The 19,831-nt window shown below is 37.0% G+C and overlaps 1 protein-coding gene and 1 pseudogene across 11 annotated transcripts in view; both read left to right on the top strand.

Moving 5' to 3' along the window:
* The window catches only part of CCDC30 (coiled-coil domain containing 30), a 173,757-nt gene that overhangs the window by 69,843 nt on the left and 84,083 nt on the right, over positions 1 to 19,831 (top strand). For 8 of the 11 annotated variants that reach the window (XR_009565627.1, XM_060306890.1, XM_060306888.1 and 5 more), the window contains 2 exons: positions 15,891 to 16,016; positions 17,812 to 17,949. The exons of 2 other annotated variants lie outside the window; for them this stretch is intronic. Coding sequence is in view for 8 of the 9 variants with exons in the window: in XM_060306890.1 (XP_060162873.1) it covers positions 15,891 to 16,016; positions 17,812 to 17,949 (264 nt within the window). In the remaining variant the exon portion in view is untranslated. The remainder of the gene's footprint in view (positions 1 to 15,890; positions 16,017 to 17,811; positions 17,950 to 19,831) is intronic. One more of the 11 variants, XM_060306931.1, reaches the window with a different exon arrangement.
* On the top strand, positions 17,011 to 17,902 carry LOC115858938 (transmembrane protein 256 pseudogene; annotated as a pseudogene).

Raw genomic sequence — 19,831 nt, 5'->3', positions numbered from 1 at the left:
ATTTCTTTTTATGGCTGAGTAATATTCCATTGTATATATGTGCCACATCTTCTTTATCCATTCATCCGATTCAACAACTTTTTTTGCACTTAATGTATTTATTTGAAACTTTGTACATGTCTTACTAAAGGATTCTAATATTTTGTTAGAGTGTGATAGGCGGTATAGTAGGTACCTCTGTGCAGGGGAACAGAAGATCTATTACAAATACACTGTGTTTCACTGCACTTTCCCCTGGAAAAGCAGACTCTACACTTTCTGACAGCATTGATTTTTTTTTTTTTAGTCCTGTGGGACATTTCCTCTAGAATATATTCCTTTATTTAACTGACAGTCGACAAGGTGGATCTCTGCAGCGGGCTCTTGTAGAAATGCCACAAGAGGGACCGGGGTGGGACTACCACTACATTCACCAGAATGGTCAGTTACCCTACTGACCATTCTCTATCTACGGCTAACGAAAATTGCTTGTAAGTCATTTTATTCTGTGCCTTAAGGCTACAATAAATTTTAAAAGCATTGAATAAACTGCAATTACTCAAATAGAAACCCACTTTCTTATACCATTTTCGAATTTTCCAAAGGATTTTGAGGTTTGCCAGATATTGATCGGATCGATTAACTCCTTTCACATATTCATTATACTCCAGTGTACAAGTGGGCTTAGTGTTCTGATGGCCAGTCCTCCTGTCTTCCTTTCCTATAGGTGCTATGGAGGCATCATGAATAGTTGCCACCATGCAGACTAGCCTCTTGTCTTTCCATATAAGAAGAATCACTTCTCCCTTTTGTAAGAATGTCATTTCTCCCCTCTGTAGATTTTTAGATTTCAACTTTAATTGGTTTGGTAGACCATGGTTCTCTCTTATAGTCCCACAAACTCTGGTTTTATTTTTCAGCAATATTTCAGATGTGGACACACTGTTGTAATAATTGTCTTGGTAAATATGGTGCCATGAACCAAGATAAGGTTGTAGGACCAATAATATTGTTTCTTGCAGTTTCTTTCCTTCAACGATGTAAATCTCAAGGTTGCATATGTATCCAGTTTCACTTTCTCTAACCATCCTGACCAAAATTCCATATTTTGTAAGTTTTCTGGGATTATAGGTTTTGAATCTGAGTCGTCCTCTCCACTTTATCATAGCCTCCTCAAGTGATAGCTCTTGTTTGGGTATATAGATCGATTGAAATTTTGGTAGAAAATAATCCAAAAGAGGTTTAGCTTTTGAAATTCTGTCTGCAGGAAGTGGAGTTTCCAAGTTATCTTTAAAGTGAAAAAATGTCATTCTTTGTTCAAACCTTCTTCTTGTCATAATCTTTGTTCAAACCTTCTTCTTGTCATAATCTTTGGTATTTCGAGTAAGGGATCAGTTGACCAATATTTTTTCCAGTGTGACTTTCTTTTTGGTCCCATCAAAATTATTAATCCAAGAAACTTCTTCACATCGTTGGTTACATCAGTCTATTTTAAAGTCTTACACTTTTTATATGATTTTTTATTCTGTTGGTGATTCAATTTTGTTTGAGAAGTGACTAACTCAAAAAAATTGTTACCAAAAATTAATTCCCTTATTTCCCTAACACTTTGCAGGTTATTACATTCAATAGTTACATCTGACACACCTGTAAAGTCTTCTAATTTTCGTGAAATGTTGTCTTCAGTCCACTCTTCTGTAGAATCAAAGGAGCATTCTCCAGCACGATGAGTTTCATTTTCACTTTCCGTATCAGAGTCAGTCACTAAGGTTTTTAGTCTTTTTGTTGATCTAATATTCACATCGTCTGAATCAAAACTGTATTCTGAAGAACTATCATCTTCTGAGACACTAGTATATATGTCGCTTGGACAATCAGAGACAGTATCTGCATAAAATTCACCAAAAAATTCTTCTTCACTCAGAATTTCATGATGTGTCATTTTCAAAAATTTTACAGTAATAAACTTGCGTTTATAATATACACAAGGTTGGAACAAAAACCTAATGGAGGAAAATGTGAATGATAACGACAATCATAAGTTGTATAATGAATGCTTGATCAATTTTAAGCTCTAACAACTTCCATGGTGATGCTAATCGTATCACTCTCTAAAAACGTATTGATACGTCTCTGGTCAATAACATTTGGCATATTAATATGGCTCCAGTCAATGAATTGTTAAGTCTTTCAATCCATGAACATGGGATGTGTTTTTATTTATGTCTTCTACCATTTCTTTCAGCAGTGTTTTGTAGTTTTCATTGTGTAAGTCTTTCGCCTCTTTGGTTAAGTTAATTCCTAAGTATTTTATGCTTTTTGATGCTACTATAAATGGAACTGTTTTTGTAATTTCCTTTTCAGATTGTTCACTGTTAGTGTATGGAAGTGCAACTTATTTTTGTGTGTTGCAGTTGTATCCTGCTACTTGGCTGAATTAATTTATTATTTCTAACAGTTTGTGGAATCTTTAAGGTTTTCTACACATAAGATTATCTGCAAACAGAGATAATTTTACTCTTTCCTTTCCAATTTGGATGCCCTTTTTTTTTTTTTTCTTGCTAAATTGCTCTGGCTGATTCCAGTACTATGTTGAATAGAAGTGGTGAAAGCAGACATCCTTGCCTTGTTCCTGATCTTAGAGGAAAAGCCTTCAGTCTTTTCACCATTGAGTATCATGTTCACTGTGGGTTTTTTCATATATATTTTATTATGTTGAGGTAGTTTCCTTCTATTCCTAATTTGTGGAGTGCTTTTTAATCATGAAAGGGTACTGAATTTTGTCAAATGCTTTTGCAGCATCAGTTGAGATGATTATGGTTTTTTTCCCTTTATTGTGTTAATGTGTTGTATTACATTGATCAGTATTCCTATGTTGAACCATCTTTGCATTCTAGGAGCAAATCTGATTTGGTCATGGTGTATAATCTTTCTAATACAGTGTTAAATTTGTTTTGCTAGTATTTTGTTGAGGATTTTTGCATCAATGCTCATCAGGGATAGTAGCCTGTCGTTTTCTTTTCTTGTAGTGTCTTTGCCTGCCTTTGGATAAGGTTAATGCTGCCCTCATAGGATGACTTAGGAAGTGTTTCTTCCCTTTCAAGTTTTGGGGAAAGTTTGAGAAGGATTGATATTAGTTCTTCTTCAAATAATTTGTAGAATTCACCAGTAAAGACATCAGATCCAGGGCTTCTCTTTGTATAGGAGATTTTTGATTACTAATTCAATGTCCTTGCTAGTTATAGGTCTATTCAAATTTTCTATTTCTTCATGATTCAGTCATTTTTGGTTTTGTATTGCTAGGAATTTTTCCATTGCATGTAGGTTATACAGTTTGTTGATGTATAGTTGTTCAGAGTACTCTCTTATAATCCTTTTTATTTCTGTAGAATCAGTAGTAATGTCCCCACTTTCAATTCTTATTTTAGTAATTTGAATCTTCTCTCTTTTTTCCTTAGTTATTCCAGCTAAAGGTTTGTCAATTTTGTTGATATTTTCAAAGAACAAACTTTTGGTTTCACTGATTTTCTAGGTTTTTCTGTTCTCTGTTTTGTTTATCTCTGCTCTAACCTTTATTGTTTCTATTTGCTACCTTTGCATGTAGCTTGTTGTCCTTTTTCTAGTTTCTTAAATTGTAAAGTTAGGTTGTTGATTTGAAGTCACTCTTGTTCTTTAATATAAGTGTCTATAGCTATAAAATTCCCCCTTAGTACTGCTTTCATTGCATCCCGTATGTTTTAGTATGTTGTGCTTTCATTTTCATTCATCTCTAAGTATTTCTTTATTTCTATTATGATTTCTTCTTTGATCCATTGGTTGATTAAGAGCATGTCATTTAAACCTCCACAAATATGTGAATTTTCCAGTTTTCCTTCTGTTATTAATTTCTTTTTTTTTTTACATCTTTATTGGAGTATAATTGCTTTACAATGGTGTGTTAGTTTCTGCTTTATAACAGTAAATCAGTTATACATATACATATGTTCCCATATCTCTTCCCTCTTGCGTCTCCCTCCCTCCCACCCTCCCTATCCCACCCATCCAGGCGGTCACAAAGCACCGAGCTGATCTCCCTGTGCTACGCGGCTGCTTCCCACTAGCTATCTATTTTACGTTTGGTAGTGTATGTATGTCCATTCCACTCTCTCACTTTGTCACAGCTTACCCTTCCCCCTCCCCATATCCTCAAGTCCATTCTCTAGTAGGTCTGTGTCTTTATTCCCGTCTTACCCCTAGGTTCTTCATGACATTTTTTTTTTCTTAAATTCCATATATATGTGTTAGCATACAGTATTTGTCTTTCTCTTTCTGACTTACTTCACTCTGTATGACAGACTCTAGGTCCATCCACCTCACTACAAATAGCTCAATTTCGTTTCTTTTTATGGCTGAGTAATATTCCATTGTATATATGTGCCACATCTTCTTTATCCATTCATCCGATGATGGACACTTAGGTTGTTTCCATCTCCGGGCTATTGTAAATAGAGCTGAATGAACATTTTGGTACATGACTGTTTTTGAATTATGGTTTTCTCAGGGTATATGCCCAGAAGTGGGATTGCTGGGTCATATAGTAGTTCTATTTGTAGTCTTTTAAGGAACCTCCATACTGTTCTCCATAGCGGCTATACCAATTCACATTCCCACCAGCAGTGCAGGAGTGTTCCCTTTTCTCCACACCCTCTCCAGCATTTATTGTTTCTAGATTTTTTGATGATGGCCATTCTGACTGGTGTGAGATGATATCTCACTGTAGTTTTGATTTGCATTTCTCTAATGATTAATGATGTTGAGTATTCTTTCATGTGTTTGTTGGCAGTCTGTATATCTTCTTTGGAGAACTAACTCCACCATACTGTAGTTGGAAAAGATGCTTTTATGATACCTCTTTTTTAAATACATTATACCTCTTTTTAAAATACATTATTAGTTTGTGGCCTAAGATATGGTCTATCCTGGAGAATGTCCTGTGTGCACTTCAGAAGATTGAGTATTATAACGTTGTTGAGTAGACCTATATATGTCTGTTAGATCTTTTTAAAATTTATTTATTTTGGCTTCACCAGGTCTTTGTTGTGGCACACGGGATCTTTGTTGGGGCATGCAGGATCTTTCATTGTGTCATGTGGGATCTTTTAGTTGCAGCATGTGAACTTCTTAGTTGTGGCATGCACGTAGGATCTAATTCCCCGACCAGGGATCAAACCCGGGCCCCCTGCATTGGGAGCATGGAGTCTTACCCACTGGATCACCAGGAAAGTCCCCTGTCTGTTAGATCTCATTGAATTATTGTGTTGCTCAAGTCCTCTGCTTCCTTACTTATCTCATATCTGGTTGTTTTATCCATTATTGAGAGCAAGGTATTGAAGTCTCCAACTCTTATTGTAGGAATGTTTATTTCTTCTTTTTATCTCCCAATTTTTACATTTTGGTTGGTTATTAGGTACATAAATATTTATAATTTTTATATCTTGTTGCTGTATTGAAGTATTTATTAAAATATAATGTCCTTCTTTGTCACTTGTAACCTTTTTGATTTAAAGTCTGGGACTTCAATGGTGGTCCAGTGGTTAAGACTTTGCACTTCCAACCCAGGTGGCACAGGTTTGATCCCTGGTTGGGGCACTAAGATCCCACATGCCATGGGGTATGGCCAAAAAAAGTTTTTAAAAAATAGAGTCTATTTCATCTAATTTTAGTTTCGCCAACCCTGCTCTCTTTTGGTTACTATCAGCATGGAAAATTTTTTTCATCCTTTGACTTTTAACCTCTTTGTGTCTTTGGATCTAAAGTGAATCTCTTATAGACAATATGTAGTTGAATCATATTTTGTTTTTATCCATTCTGCCAATCTCTGTCTTTTGATTGGAGAAACTAATCCCTTTATATTTAAAGTACTTATTAAAGTAAGACTTACTTCTGTCTTTTTGCCATTTGTTTCTATGTACCTTATAGCTTTTTGTCCTCCATTTCCTGCATTACTGTCTCTCTTGTATGTAGTTGATTTTTTTGTAATGAACCACTTTAAGTCCCTTTTCATTTTGTTTTGAGTATATTCTATAACTGGTTTCTTTGTGGTTACCATAGGGATTACATTTAACATGCTAAGGTTATAACACCCTAATTTGAATTTATGCCAATTTAGCTTCAATAATATGCAAAAACTCTGCTTATTTACAGCTCTGCCCCCATCCTTTTCAGTTATTGATGTCACAGAATTACATCTCTATATCTTGTGTGTCCAGAAACATGAACTAATGGTTGCTTTTTTAAAATGCATTAGTTTCTTAAACTTTGCAGAAACCAAAATGTGGAATTAGAAACCAAAGTTACAGTGGTACTAGCTTTTAGACTAATAATAGTTTTAAAACAATGTATTAGTCTTTTAAATCATGTAGAAAACAAAAAATGGAGTTTCAAACCATAGTTACAATAATACTAGTTTTTATAATTGCTTATGTATTTACCTTTACTGAGATCTTTATCTATTCATATGGCTTTGAGTTACTGTTTAGTATCCTTTGATTTCACCATGCAGGAGTCCCTTTAGGATTTCTCATAGGGCAAGTCTATGAGTTTGGTAACAAACTCCCTCAGCTTTTGTTGATCTTGAATGTCTTAATTTCTTCCTCACTCCTGAAAGGACAGTTTTGCTGGATATAGGATTCTTGGTTGACAGGTTTTTTTTCTTTTAGCATTTTGGCTATATCTGCCCACTGCCTTCTGGCCTCCAAAGTTTCTGATGAGAAATCTGCTGGTAATCTTATTGAAGATTCCCTGTATGTGATGTCACTTCTCTCTTGCTGCTTTCAAGATTATTTCTTTCTTTGTCTTTCAAACAGTTTGATTATACTGTGCCTCATTGTGGGTCTCTTTGAGCTTATCCTTCTTGCAGTTCACTGAGCTTCTTGGGTATTTATATTTATGTCTTTAATCAAACATCATTTTTTTTTGTTTTTGATGGTGACCATGATAGTGGCCCATTCCTTGTTCTGTCGTCCATAAATTCACCTGAAGGGGGCCACTCTGGGAATCAGGCACCAAGATGAACTTAGAATTGCAGGAGAGTTGTTTGGGTTGGTACCTGTGAAGGATAAAAAGGAGTAGACATGGGCAAAACCTACAGGTCATGATGCAGTCCTGGCATCTGTTAAAGAAGAGAGAGAAGGAAGGAAGATTGGATAAGAAGAGCCTCAGACTGTATTGCAGCTCTGAGAAGTCTCAGCCAGGCCAGCAAGGGCTTTGGCACAATGATAACCTGTAGAGGATCCGCACTGACCAGAAATGACCAGGCTTTAATATCCTCACCATGCTCAGTCATTCACTGGAGGCTGCCTGAGAAGAATGTGGCAAGCTCCTTCTTGAAGGGAGATATGACACCTTGTGGCCCTTTGTATCATAGCATTCTTGACAACAGAGAAGATCCTTGTAGAATAACTGGTTAATCTACCTCCCTCTATGATAGATGTTGTCTATGACATTCTAAATAAATGAGCATCTATCTTATTTTAAAAGATGTTCAGAAAAGAAGATAATACAGTTTTTCTCCCTAATGTTTAATATTAAGTATCAGAAATTTTTTTCTGTGTCTAATCTCAATCCTGTAGGCTGTGATAGAAACCAGTTTTCTTTTCCTTGTCATTAAGACTTGAAATATGTGTGGATTTCTAAAATAATAAGGCTTTATATTGACTCTCACTGATCCTTTCACTTACTTCATCCCATGTAGAGCCAGCTGGAATGAGGTAACGAGGAAGATTGTAAGTAAATGTTTCTTCTCTTTAAAGTAGAAGTCTTTAAAACTAGAAAAGGTACTTGATGAATAAGTAGTCAGTTATACTTAAGTGATTTTTTAAAGTCATTTCCTGAGGAAAGAGGATGTAACTATAAATAGATTTTTGCCTTCACAGTTCTCTCTTAGTCTTTCATGAAGAAAAAAACCTCAAGCTTCCTTGATTGTGTTTAGCAGCTGGGTGATGGTGACAACAATAAGTATTAAGTAAAGGGTCATTCTCAGCAGAGGAATTAAGTGAACTGAGTGCTGTAACCATTAGGTAAAGAGTAACAGCCCTTTCCCATGAGCTCATTTCCAGATCCTGACCTAGTGCCATGCTTTCCTTTTCATGGATCTTCAGCTTTTAGACAGGTACTTGGGTGTCTCATGAATTATTCCTGACCTCTAACTACTTTATTTTCTATATACTACAAAAAAAGTAAGTGAAAGGATAGAAACTAAGATCTGAGTGCCTATAATGTTGCAATGACTCTGCTGGGTTAACAGAAATTTGGAGAGGTAGGTATTATTCACCTTGCTTTACAGATGAGGAAACCAAGATCACAAATGCACAAAGGTGGAAGTCAAGATTTCAGATTTCAACTAACTACAAAACCCATGTTTTTGCCACTGCAGTTTCCAAACTGTGTTTCAGGGGTTCTTGCTCTTCTACAGATGCAAGTCCCTAGGTCTTCTGCCTCCACATCAACCAAAGAAGCCTTCACTTGAGGGCACTCTGTAGACAGTTTCCCCATAAGAATTCTTTCTAGGACTTCCCTGGTGGCACAGTGGTTAAGAATCTGCCTGCCAATGCAGGGGACACGGGTTCGAGCCCTAGTCCGGGAAGATCCCACATGCCATGGAGCAACTAAGCCCGTGTGCTACAACTACTGAGCCTGTGCCCTAGAGCCCGCAAGCCACAACTGCCGAACCGATGCACCACAACTACTGAAGCCTGCGGACCTAGAGTCCATGCTCTGCAACAAGAGAAGCCACCCAATGAGAAGCCCATGCACTGCAACAAAAAGTAGCCCCTGCTCGCCGTAACTAGAGAAAGCCCACACGCAGCAACGAAGCCCCAATGCAGCCAAATATACATACATACCTACATACATAAATAAATATAAACAATGTTCAAAAAAAGAAAAAATTCTTTTGAATATGAAAGGAAGGGGGAAGTCCTGTGACTTCAAAAGAACAAATAATTTAGAAAACTATTCCCTTAAATCAAGCAAACTCCTCAATATATGACTGTGTTCTTTACCTGTTTTTATATTCAGACAGATTTACCATTAAATATGCCATTTTAGTGCTGCTAGTATGCATGTTCTCAGAGAAAATGCTTAAAATGGGAGAAATGCTAGGTATCTGGCAGGAATAACAGTAGTCATGATATATTGAATATTGGTCGTATGCCATGATCTTGTTTTACAAACATAATCTTATACAATCCCTATAACAGCCCTCCCCAAAGTAAGTAGGTATATTCCATTTCATATTTGAGAGAACATAGAAGAACTTGACCAAAGTAAGAGGCAGAGCCAGGAATTGGAATTGATCCAGGTTTGTCTGGCCCTAGAGCTCATTTTCTACATCATACCAAGTCTCGTGAGGATTCATAGGGGAAGCATATTATAACTCACGGGGGTTACAACATGCCCAGCACTGAGCACATAAACCATCTCTACCAGGAGGTGATGACCGGGCAGTGTTTTATTCTCTACAGGGGCTGCAGCCGCCATCTCATTTGACTGTGCCTGTGAGAGAGGACAGCACAACACAAGCACATGGGGAGATGGCAGTAACTCTAGTCACACGGTGCCTGGGAGACACAATTTGGTTCAGAGTATTAGATGGCCCCCACCTTTCAGACAGTAGAACACTGAAAGTGGAAAATTCTGAGCTGTTACACCGTTCCCCACAGTTGTCAGCGGCTACCCTGTGCTAGTGACGGGATTCCCTAGAAGTCCGTTAGTTCTCCTCTTTGCTTACTACTGGCTGACAGGTGAGGTAGGAGGCTCCCTTCAGCTGCCTAGAGGTCTGTATATCCCATTGCTCATTTCTCACATTATTGCGGCCCCTTCCCTGTGTTTTTCTGCTTTAAACTTTGATCGTCGGTCTCATGAAGTACATAAATTGCCTAAATGCATGACTGTATTTAGTGTGCCACAAATTATGGTAAATTTCAAATATATATTCTTTTGAAAATCTATCTCTTAAAAGTTATAGCATTAAAATACATGACATTCTTGTCCTGAGAAAACACAAAAGAAATGGGGGGAGTTTTCATTTTTAAGAGTTGAAACATTTCCTGCACTTGGCACTGGGAAATCACAGGTGGTAAGGGTGGGACTAAGTAGCATGTCATGTGTGGATGTGCAGAAACGTTCGCCAGTGCAGACGGCAGCTAATGCAGAGGGAGAAGCTGATCTGGGGAAAAGATATATCCTTCCCTATATCCTTGTGCACTGCTACTAAGTCAACATGATTTTTAAGTAGGTGTTTTGTCCATACCGCTGGACAGGAGGATATATAAAAGTTACACTTGGGTTTTAGCATCCGTTTTTCCAGTAGCATTCCCCATTTTTTCTAACTCATCAATTTGGGATCGCTATTTCTGTTTCATTGATATTAAACACGAGAAAGGTAAATTATTGATAACCAGCTTTACTAAACTAATGAATTTATTTTTTTAATCTGTAGGTTAAATACACATCTAGCAGTAAGTTATGAACCTAGAAATATAGGCAAACTCCAGAATACTTTCCCCCAAATTTAGTTAGATAAAAATCTTTGGTGAATCAACTCTTTCCTTTCTTCAGCCTAAGTAAAGGAATATTTTTATCTCTGAATTAAATTAAAAACTTCAAATTGAAGTTTCTTTTGAAACCTAATTCTGAATAAAAGTAATAAGTATATCAATGTTGGTGTCTTCTGTTTCTGAATTACATCTAAATACTCATAAACCTCCTTTGCATTTGTTACTGGGCCAATCAACAATAACAAATTACTTCCGTAAAGTTAAAAAAAATAAGGTAAATTATCAGCTTGATTAATTCAGAATTATCAGGATTCTCTAGTATGTTTCTCTAATAGTACTTGTTCCCTTTTAAGTTGCAAACAGAGCAAGGGCTCAAATATATAATAAAGCAACTCTTCAAAGGATCCAAGACCAGAAAAAAGGTAAAACTTGTTGGTAAGGGAGATTTCAGGGGTGTAGCCTCTGGAAAAGACACTTAAGAAATGTAGCTTATCTTTTCAGTATTTTTTAAAAGTAACACATATGCATATGTGGTTTTTTTGTTTTTTGTGTGTTTTTTTTTTTGCGGTACGTGGGCCTCTTACTGCCGTGGCCTCTCCCGTTGCAGAGCACAGGCTCTGGACGCGCAGGTTCAGCGGCCATGGCTCACGGGCCCAGCTGCTCTGCGGCATGTGGGATACTCCTGGACCGGGGCACGAACCCGTGTCCCCTGCATCGGCAGGCGGACTCCCAACCACTGCGCCACCAGGGAAGCCCGCGTATGTATTTTAACTGATGGTTTATTTGGATTAAGATTTCCCTCTTAGAGCCTGAATTATCAGTAATATAGGAAGACAGACGAGAAACCAGTATGAAAGGTCAAGAGACAGTGAAAGTACAAGATTTGAATGAGGTAAGAAATAAAAAGATCATCTTCAGTTACATTTTCTAATACAAATGAGGCAGACTCCATAAGGTTGCTTAAGAATTACTGGAAATAGACAAAATGTATGGTAGATCTACATCCTATGATTGTGATCAGTGGTTACAGAAAACCTTCCAGGATTAGTCATTCAGGAAGGAGCTCATTAAAAATGTATTTAGGATAAACTAGTATGTTGAAATTGTAAGGATGATTTAAAGGTGTTGTCCAACTAAAGAGTAAATGTGAAAATTCAGAACAATCCAATAATAATGTAAACTGCCATTTACATACACTTTGTACAATCGAGGTGAAAAATATCCCTATTTTTCAGAGGAGGAAACTGAGACTAAGAAAAGTTAGGTAACTGGCTCAGGGTCCCACTGTTGCTAAATAGTAGGACAGATCTGCTAGGACTCTTTTCCGACATATCATTACGCAATTCCCAAGTTAGAGAGTATGGACTTGTCAAGTTCATACTGCTCCCTGACTGGCCAATCCAAATATGCAGTTAGTTCACTTGACAGGTTTGCTCTGCCAGTGGAGAAGATTCTGCAGCTTCATGGCAATATTAAGGAAGTTCTCTCGATTCTCACTGTAGGCTGCATTTTGACCTCAAATTAAGTTCCTAATAGGTTTTTCTACACAAAAGAAAATACACTTTGGCAATTCTGAATGAAGTAGATATTAAAAGTAAGGGCTAGGGACTTCCCTGGTGGTCCAGTGGGTAAGACTCCATGCTCCCAGTGCAGGAGGCCTGGGTTCGATCCCTGGTCAGGGAACTAGATCCCACATGTATGCTGTAACTAAGAGTCTGCATGCTGCAACTAAGGATCCTGTGTACCGCAACTAAGACCCAGCACAGCCAAAATAAGTAAATATAAATAAATAAATGAATATTTTTAAATAAAAATAAATAAAAGTAACAGCTAGACAGTTTCATTGGTGAATTCTACCAAACATTCAAAGAAGAATTAATACCAATCTTTCTCAAACTCTTCCAAAAAATAGGAGGGAACACCTTCAAATTCATTTTATGAAGCCAGCATTACCCTGTTACCAAAACCAAACAAGGAACCACAAGAAAAGAAAATTGCAGGCCAATTTCCCTGATGAACATAGATGCAAAAATCCTCAACAAAATATTAGCAAACCGAATTCAACAATACATTAAAAGGATCATACACCATGACCAAGTAGGATTCATTCCAAGGCTGCAAGGATGGTTCAACAGCTGTAAATCAATCAGTGTGATACAACACATTAACAAAATGAGGGATAAAAATTATACTATGCATCAATAGATGCAGAAAAAGCTTTTGAAAATATTCAACATCCATTTATGATAAAAACGCTCAACAAAGTGGGTATAGAGGGAATGTACCTCAACATCATAAATGCCATATATGACAAGACCACAGCTTACATCATACTCAACAGTGAAAAGCTGAAAGCTGCTTCTCTAAGATCAGGAATAAAGCAAGGATGCCCAGTCTTGCCACTTTTATTCTATGTAGTATTGGAAGTCCTAGCCAGAGCAATCAGAGAAGAAAAAGAAATAAAAGCATCCAAATTGGAAAGGAAGAAGTAAAACTGTCACTATTTGCAGATGGCATGATATTATACACAGAAAACCTTAAAGACTAAAACAAAAAACTCTTAGAACTAGTAAATATATCCAATAAAGTTGCATACAAAATCAATACACAAAAATCTATTGCATAATAACAAACAAATATCAGAAAGAGAAATAAAGAAAACAATCACATTTACAATTGCATCAAAAAGAATAAAATACCTAGGAATAAATTTAACCAAAGAGGTGTAAGACCTATACACTGAAAACTATAAAACATTGATGAAAGAAATGAAGAAGACACAAATAAATGGTAAGATATTCCATGCTCATGGATTGGAAGAATTAATATTGTGAAAATGTCCATACTATCCAAAGCAATGTGCGGATTCAGTACAATCCCTATCACAATTCCCAATGGCATTTTTCACAGAAATAGAACAAATAGTCCTCAAATTTGTCTGGAACCACAAAAGACCCTGAATAGCCAAAGCAATCTTGAGAAAGAACAACAAAGCTGGAGACATTATGCTCCCTGATTTCAAACTATCTTAAAAGCTGTAGTAGTCAAAACACTATTGTACTGGCATAAAAACAGACACATAGATCAGTGGAACAGAACAGAGAGCCCAGAAGTAAATCCACACATATACGGTCAATTAATTTATGAAAGGAGCCAAGAGTATACAATGGGGAGAGGATGGTCTCATCAATAAGTGGTGCTGGAAAAACTGGACAGCTATATGCAAGAGAATGAAACTGGAGCACTATATACACATACACAAAAATAAACTCAAGATGGATTAACAACTTGAATGTAGGTCCTAAAGTCATAAAACTCCTAGAAGAAAACAGGTGGTAGGCTCCTTGACATCAGTCTTGGTGATGATTTTTTGCACCAAAAATAAACAAGTGGGACTATGTCAAACTAAGAAGCTTCTGCACAGCAAAGGAAAGTATCAATAAAATGAAAAAACAATCTACCAAATGGGAGAAAATATTTGCCAATCATATATCTGACAAGGGGTTAATATCCAAAATATAGGAAGAACTCATACAACTCAATAGCAAAAAAAAATTGATTAAAAAATGGGCTAAGAGTCTGAATAGACATTTTCCCAAAGAAGACATACAGATGGCCAACAGGCACATGAAAAGATGTTCAATATCACCAGTCATCGGGGAAATGCAAATCAAAACCACCATGAGATATCACCTCACACCTGTTAGAACGGCTGTTATCAAAAAGACATGAAATAACAAGTGTTGGTGAAGATGTAGAGAAAAGGAAACCCTTGTGCACTGTTGGTGGAGATGTAAATTGGTGCAGCCACTATGGAGATTGGTGCAGCACATTATGGAGATTTCTCAAAAAATTAAAAATAGAACTACCATATGATCCAGCAATTCCACTTCTGGCTGTTTATCCAAAGAAAACAAAATCACTAATTTGAAAAGATATGCACCCTCACGTTCATTCCAGGATTATTTACAATAATAAATACATGGAAACACCCCAAGTGTCCATCAAGGGATGAATGGAAAAAGAAAATGTGGTATATGTACACAATGAAATATTATTCAGCCATTAAAAAATACTGAAATCTTGCCATTTGCAACAACATGCAGAATTGAGGAACATGCAGAATTTGAGGGAATTATGCTAAATGAAATAAGTCAGATAGAAAGAGACAAATACCATATGATCTCACATGTGGAATCTTAAAAAAAAAAATTACAAAAAATCATGGATGTAGAGAACAGATTGGTTGTTGCCTGAAGCAAGGGGTTGGGAGTGGGTGAAATGGATGAAGGAAATCAAAAAGTATGAATTTCCAATTATAAAATGAATGTCATGGGGATATAATGTACAGCATGGTGACTATAATTAATAAGATTGTATTACATATTTGAAAGTAGGGGAAAAGTCACAACTATGCGTGATGATGGATGTTAACTGAACTCTTGTGGTGATCATTTTGCAAAATATACAAATATTGAATCATTATGTAGTACACCTGAGACTAATATAATGTGCTATGTCAATTATACCTCAGTTTTTTTAAATAAAATAAAATAAGAGCAAGGGCGGGCTTCCCTGGTGGCGCAGTGGTTGAGAGTCTGCCTGCCGATGCAGGGGACAGGGGTTCGTGCCCCAGTCCAGGAAGATCCCACATGCCGCGGAGCGGCTGGGCCCGTGAGCCATGGCCGCTGAGCCTGCGCATCCAGAGCCTGTGCTCCGCAACGGGAGAGGCCACAACAGTGAGAGGCCCGAGTACCTACAAAAAAAAAAAAAAAAAAGAGCAAGGGCTTATAAATCAGCCTTGGTTTGAATCCCAGTCCTGACTGTGTGACCCTGCACAAATTACCTAATCTATCTGAGCCTCATTTATGCTGTCTCTAAAAAAGAATACAATAATAGTTCTAATCTCATAGGGGTACTGGGAAATAAAATTAGATAATACATGTAAAGCATTTACTACAATGTCTGACATATGCTAAGCACTAAATAAAATAGTCGTTGCTCTCATTATTTTTGAAATTACTATTATTATTATCATCAATTTGGTAAGATAAAATTCTTACCAAATAAAATAAAAATTCCTTATATTTGGTAGGTGCTTAAAACTTACAAAATACTTTCAAAATCACATTTGACTCCTACTCTGATGGCTATAATGTACACAGGACAAGTATTAGTTCCATTTTACAGTTGAGAAAACAGGCTTAGAGAGGAAAACCTATCTTATGAGCTATGGTACCATGAACTATTTTTTCCCAGGTTTGTCTCTCCCCTAGATGACTTTATAATTGTTTAGGCAGAAAAGTATTATCAGAACTTATAGTATATATGATTATTGTATATAGAATTAATTATGTAAAATACTTTTTGCAGATATTGAAAATGAGCCAAGAAAAAATTGAACTATTTGAAAGTGAGTTGTCAGAAGAGAGAGAAAGGAAAAAGCAATTGACATCTGATCTTAATACTGTGCAGAAGGCTTTGAAAGTTGAAAGTGAGGTATTTTGCCATTCAAGATGTTATTTTCCTCTTTTTGCATTTGTAATTTAGGGATTTCATGTTATCATTCATTTTTATTTTAAAATAAATTATAGCTATAGAATATTATTTATACCAGTAACAATGGGGTGACTGTTGTTTCTCCAGGCTGAGTTCCAACACTACCCAAAAACAGTCCTTTAAGTAGAAGGGATTTGATTATCATGGTGGTCATAGTGGCCCGGACTTGTCTCTCCTTTTAACTGCTGGTCATACCATCTTGGAAAAGTCTATCAGGAGACATACCAGCCTATATTTGGAAGAGAGACCTGGAAGTGAGTTCATAGAAGTCTAGATCACTAATTTAGAGGATGGTGACAATCAGTTTGCAGGGTGGGTGAGAGCTAGCACAGTACTCTATATCCCATGCTGATGACTTATAGGAATTTTCCATGAACTGAGGTAAGACATTGATACTACTTGCCCTCTTGCTATGGTTTTGGGTGGCCACTCCCTACCTTCTTTCCTTTTTGCCCAGTGCCTTCCTTATCAACACTTTCCTCCCTCTCTGATCTCAAGCCTTTAAGAATATACCAAGTAGCTCCTCTCCTAAATAAATTTTATGTCACCTGTTCCTTCATAGGGCACCATGGCCTGACTCACAGGCCACCTCATCCACCAGTCAAACACTGCATATTCCATGTCATCAATGCAGAAATTTGATTAAAATCTACATCTAACTGAAATGTTTTCTCTCATGAATACGGAAAAAAATCAGAGGATTAGAGGAAACACTAGTTGATTAAGTCACTGAATATGCATTATTAAGTAAGACAGTGTAATTTGTAGTGAAGAACACAGTGTTTGAAGTCAGTCAGACAGTTTGAATCTCAACTTTTCCACTTCCTGGCTATATGAATTTAGGCAGATCACTTTAGTTCTCTGAGCCTCAGTTTCAATAACCCTACCTTATGGGGTTGTCACAAGATTACAGGTAAACCACACAGCACCTGTCCTATAAAAAGTAACTTTAAAAAGATACATTTTAAAGCAGGTAATATAACTAATGAAGGAGTTGCTGAAGATTTACCTCTATACAAGCCTTGCGTAAAGTAGGGATAACTAGAAACCCAGTCTTTGAACCTATAAATGATAGAAATTAAGAATGCTTATGGCATGTGACCATCCATAACCATGGCCGGTCCAGGGGCTGCTTTCCACTGCCTGGGTGCCTTGTCCAGAGCCAGGGCCTTAGGCTTGGTCTCCTACAGGGCACTTGGAGCCCAGTTCCTGGTTGTCTATGGGAAGGAGCTCTTTGACAAGACCAACAAACAACACTTCTTACCCAGCCTGGCCCTGTTAGGGTTGCCCCTGTGCAGAAAGCCCCTCTGGGCCGGTTGCTGCTAGCTTCTAGAACTATCTTATGCTCCACCAGCTTTTACTACCAGGCTCTGTGTGGAGACCCCAGTGCCCAGACTTTGGCCACTGCAGGAGGGAGCCTGCTACTCTTGGGCTGGCTTGCCTTGGCTCTTCGAGTTTCCTTGTGTTTAATTTCTGGGTACTTTTTTTCAGAATTGGAGCAGGGAGGGCATTAAAAGAGAAAGGCAAATTTAGAAAAAGAATGCTTAGTTTAATTAATTGATTTAAGGAATCTTTGCTTTACTAAAGAAAGGAATCTGTCTGCCAGAGGACAGGTTGAAATATTTAAAGCAAAAAATTTGTCAGAATCATTTCAAAGATTCCTTTTTAGCAATAGTATACCTTTTCTATTGAAAGTCTTATTTTATTCTACTAAATATTGTCATTTCTTAATCAGGAATTGCAAAAATCACAGTCAGAACTTATATGCCTTTATAATGAAATTCAAAGTCTTCCAGGGGCAGAAGAAGACAGAGACCATTTTTTAATAGCGTATGACCTGCTACAAAGAGAGAATTCTGAATTAGAAACAAAGGTGAGACTAAATTATTACATATTTAAATGTTTGATGTATGACGTATCTTTTATGAGGATAAGATAAAAGGAAACTAATTTCAGTAAAAGATAACTTGGAAATTGGAGTTTCTTTTATTATTATAGAATAAATTGCCTTATAGTGTGGATTATAAATCAAGCTGTATTTCAGAATAACTATTCAGACTTCAGCCAGTACTTCACTCTTAGGATTAATCTATAAATTTTTTACTTTAAATAAGCTTCCCAATGGCTTAGTTTTTAAAGCACATATTATAATGTAAAAGGTGAACTCAAAAATAGAACTATCATATAATCCAGCAATTCTACTTCTGGGTATATATGCAAAAGAATTGAAAGCAGAGACTTGAACAGATATTTGTACACACATATTCATAGCAGCTTTATTCACAATAGCTAAAATGTGGAAGCAACCCAAGTGTCCATCAATGAATGAATGATGAAGCAAAATGTGGTATATACATGCAATGGAATATTATTCAGCCTTTTTTAAAAAAAAGGTATTTCTGCAATATGCTACAGCATGGATGAACCTTGAGTACATTATGCTAAGTGAAATAAGCCAGGCACAAAAAGACAAATACTATTTGATTCCACTTATATGAGATACTTAGAGTAGTCAAAATCATAGAGACAGAAAGTAGAATGCTGGTTGCCAGGAGCTATGTGGAGGGAAAAATTGGGGAGTTATTTAATAGGTATAGAGTTTGTTTTACAAAATGAAAAAAGTTATGGGAGTGGATGGTGGTGATGGATGCACAACAATGTGGATGTATCTAATACCACTGAAGTGCACACTTACAAATGGTTCAGATGGGCTTCCCTGGTGGCGCAGTGGTTGGGAGTCTGCCTGGGGGACGCGGGTTCGTGCCCCGGTCCGGGAAGATCCCACATGCCATGGAGCGGCTGGGCCTGTGAGCCATGGCCGCTGAGCCTGCGCATCCGGAGCCTGTGCTCTGCAACGGGAGAGGCCACAACAGTGAGAGGCCCGCGTACTGCAAAAAAAAAAAAAAATGTTTAAGATGGTAAATGTTATTTTTTTAATATTTTACCACAGTAAAAAATGCAAAAACAGAGGTTTACTAAAATGTCTTCAACTTTAAAGGCTTAGAATCAAAGCATCTTTCCCAATTATACTGAAAATTAGGCTTATACTTAGAATTCAGAAAATATTTAAATGTCCCAACCCCAATTCATTCCCCATGTATAAAACGGCACTACCAGATGAGGGTTAGTCCAACACTAAATGGAGAGACTGCCAGTAGTGTAATTTCTAGAGTCCTACCTATGAGGTTATCATCAACTCCTGGTTGAAAAATTCCCTTCCTCAGTCACTCTCTTGATGTTGATTAAAATGGTAGGAAGGACTAAAGGCTTGAACACAACAGTTAATATATATTGAGTTATATTTTAATACCACATGTGAAGTGGAGGACTAAATCAAGGCCAAATTTATCCTATATGAAGTTGTTACCCTGAAGTCAGGGAGTAAGTTGCTGAGGGATTGGGACATAGATCAAATAGTCTGTGACCTAAGGAGGGAAAGGTCCAGCAAATAGGGTTCGCTGCCTGGGAGGATAGATATGTAGGACACATCCTACATCTAAGCTTTGTTTTGGGGACCTTGTCAGCAAGATGAGTTTTCATCACAATGTACAGCTGAAGGATCTTGTCTTTCAATATATCATCAGAAAACTTAACATAGAGAATGAAATGAAATGAGAAGAATACAGTATAAAACCAGAGATCCAGATCACTGTCCTGGTAATCTGGTTTTCTCTCCCTCTCTTTTAAAAGACTTTTTATTTTGAAATAATTTCAGACTTACAGAAAAGTTGCAAAATAGTATAAAGACTTTCCAT

The sequence above is a fragment of the Globicephala melas genome, chromosome 1, assembly GCF_963455315.2.
Source record: "Globicephala melas chromosome 1, mGloMel1.2, whole genome shotgun sequence".
In the NCBI taxonomy this organism is placed as follows: Eukaryota; Metazoa; Chordata; class Mammalia; order Artiodactyla; family Delphinidae; genus Globicephala; species Globicephala melas.
The sequence above is the reverse complement of the archived record's forward strand: the minus strand, read 5'-3'. Positions and strand labels throughout refer to the sequence as shown.